This window comes from Morone saxatilis, unplaced genomic scaffold (assembly GCF_004916995.1).
Source record: "Morone saxatilis isolate NCDOM2014 unplaced genomic scaffold, NCSU_SB_2.0 Contig3, whole genome shotgun sequence".
Lineage (NCBI taxonomy): Eukaryota > Metazoa > Chordata > Actinopteri > Moronidae > Morone > Morone saxatilis.
The window spans coordinates 683554-685739 of NW_023339873.1; the positions used below are offsets into that span (position 1 = coordinate 683554).

The window sequence follows — 2186 nt, forward strand, 5'->3', positions numbered from 1 at the left end:
AAAAGAAGCTTATTAAGTTTGATTGTTTAAAAAACTAATAAAACAGAGAATTGTATTAAAATATCAGTAAAACTCTGATCAATATTCACAGGAAATAATCTACAACAACAAACAAACAAACAACCGGTCGGACTGAAATGAACTTTTCAAGTGAAGTTTTATACAAGAATTCAAAATAAATTATTAATATCAACCGAAAATGTATTAATAACAATAGAATATTTAAATAATTCAATGGCTCCTTATAAAATAAAGCCCTCTGAATTCAAGTTTACAATTCAAATGTCTGTAGATTTTACAATGAAAAACTGTCAAACAATGACAGTAAAAGACTGTAAACTGTAAATAGGTTAGAAACTGTGATATCTGATGGCAAAACCTTTATTTATACAACATTTTAAAGGAATTTAAGTTGTTTTTTTATATTACAGACTGTAAACTAACACTGATTTCATATCTGTATTTTTACTATTTCAAGCCCCTGAAACAATAATAACAATAATTACAAAGTAAAACAATAAAGTGTCCAGAATGTAAAATATTCTGAGAATATAATTAATTACCAGATAATATTTATTATTATAAGTTAATAACGTGAACATGAAGATGGCGGTTCTGTACTCTCTGTCAGTTTACTACATTAGTGTTTTTGTATTAATTTATTCTTAGATTATTCTGTCCGTCACTTCCTGATGATAATCACAATGATTTATTCATCTGCTGATGAAGATCAAAGCTGCTTCTTTCTTTTCTCTCCCTCTCTCCCTCTCTCTAATTTAAATCTGCTTTATTGGTGTGACCCTCATTAAAGGTCACATCCACTGAATTCACCTCCACAAGACGTCGCAGTAGAGCACCAGACTCCACAGACAAAATCATTTAACCTGGATAATCATAAAACACTTAAACCTGGACAGAAACTCAATAAAATAAAATAAATCAACCATTAATTCACAGAGTTAGATGAGAAAATAGCCACAAAACGTACATATACGTACAGTAAAAGTGTTATCGGTCGCTGTATTTGTTCCACAATGGTTGCAAAGACAATCAGAATAAGATAATATCAGTAATTAATTCAGTGGTTAGAAATCAAGTGTGTATCTTTTAAAATGAGTTGAACAGAATGAGACTCTTTCAGTTAATCTTTAAGACACAAGGTTCAAAACCGAGGACATAAAGAGTGAAAGAGGGAAGTCAACTCCAACTCCCAAGATGCATTTCAGTAACAAACATCCAATCAGAGAGCCACTGATGTGAGACAGTAGCAGCAACGGTTGCTTATGTTAGCTAACCAACAACGAACCCACACGTGTCTCGCTATCTCATTGGTGGAAAGAGGGGTAGTCAGCCGCCCTCCTCTGCCTCTGATTGGCTCGTACCCGTTGGCGTCGTTGGTTTAGGCGTAAGGACTGAGAGCGGTTCGGGTAATCAGTGTGTGGAACTCTTCCTGTTAGATTTGGTGAAGATCTGGTTCAGTTGTGGTCTCACTCTCACTCTGCTCTCTGTTCCCATCAGATACCCGAGTGTGTTTTCTATGGGATGTACGAGAAGATCCTGCTGTTTCGCCATGACCAGACGTCGGAGAACGTGCTGCAGCTGCTGCGCTCGGCCTCCCAGATCCAGGAGGGAGACCTGGTGGAGGCCGTGCTGTCAGGTAAGACCAGCCTGGAGGGTGACGCCATCATCCAGTCTCCAGCAGGCGGGATGAATCGTTCTCTGTGCTGCTCGTTAACTGATCCGTCCGTATAACAACCCTGGTGAAGTGACAGGAGGCGGTAACAGGAGAAAGAGACGATGGGAGAGTTGAAGGGGAGTTTGAGTGAAAAGTCTTCCTCCTTTGAGTCTGAACTCCATCAGATGTGAACACAGACAGGAAACACGTCTTTATCGCCGACGTCCGTCCGGAATAAACGGCCGTACGAATTTAGCTTCTTTTAATGCAGAATATTTAACAAAGTGTGAACAGATATAAGATTAAAAAACAGGGTTAAAAAGAAAGTAGCAGCATTATTATTATTATTATTATTATTATTATTATTCAAATCACCGACCAGAACAATAAAGTTTATTTTACACAGCAATGTTACAAAATGCAAAAATAATAATAATAAAACTGATAAACATAAATCAATAAATTAAAATGAAAAAAGAGATTAAAGTTTTTCTAAAGAAGAAAAATAAAT

At 36.2% G+C, this 2186-nt stretch overlaps 1 protein-coding gene across 1 annotated transcript in view; it reads left to right on the plus strand.

Moving 5' to 3' along the window:
- The first annotated feature begins 1521 nt into the window (after positions 1-1521).
- prkd1 (protein kinase D1) overlaps positions 1522-2186 on the plus strand; it is a 23145-nt gene continuing 22480 nt past the window's right edge. The window contains exon 1 of the mRNA XM_035674247.1: positions 1522-1657. Within this exon, the coding sequence (XP_035530140.1) occupies positions 1543-1657 (115 nt within the window). The 5' untranslated portion in view covers positions 1522-1542. The remainder of the gene's footprint in view (positions 1658-2186) is intronic.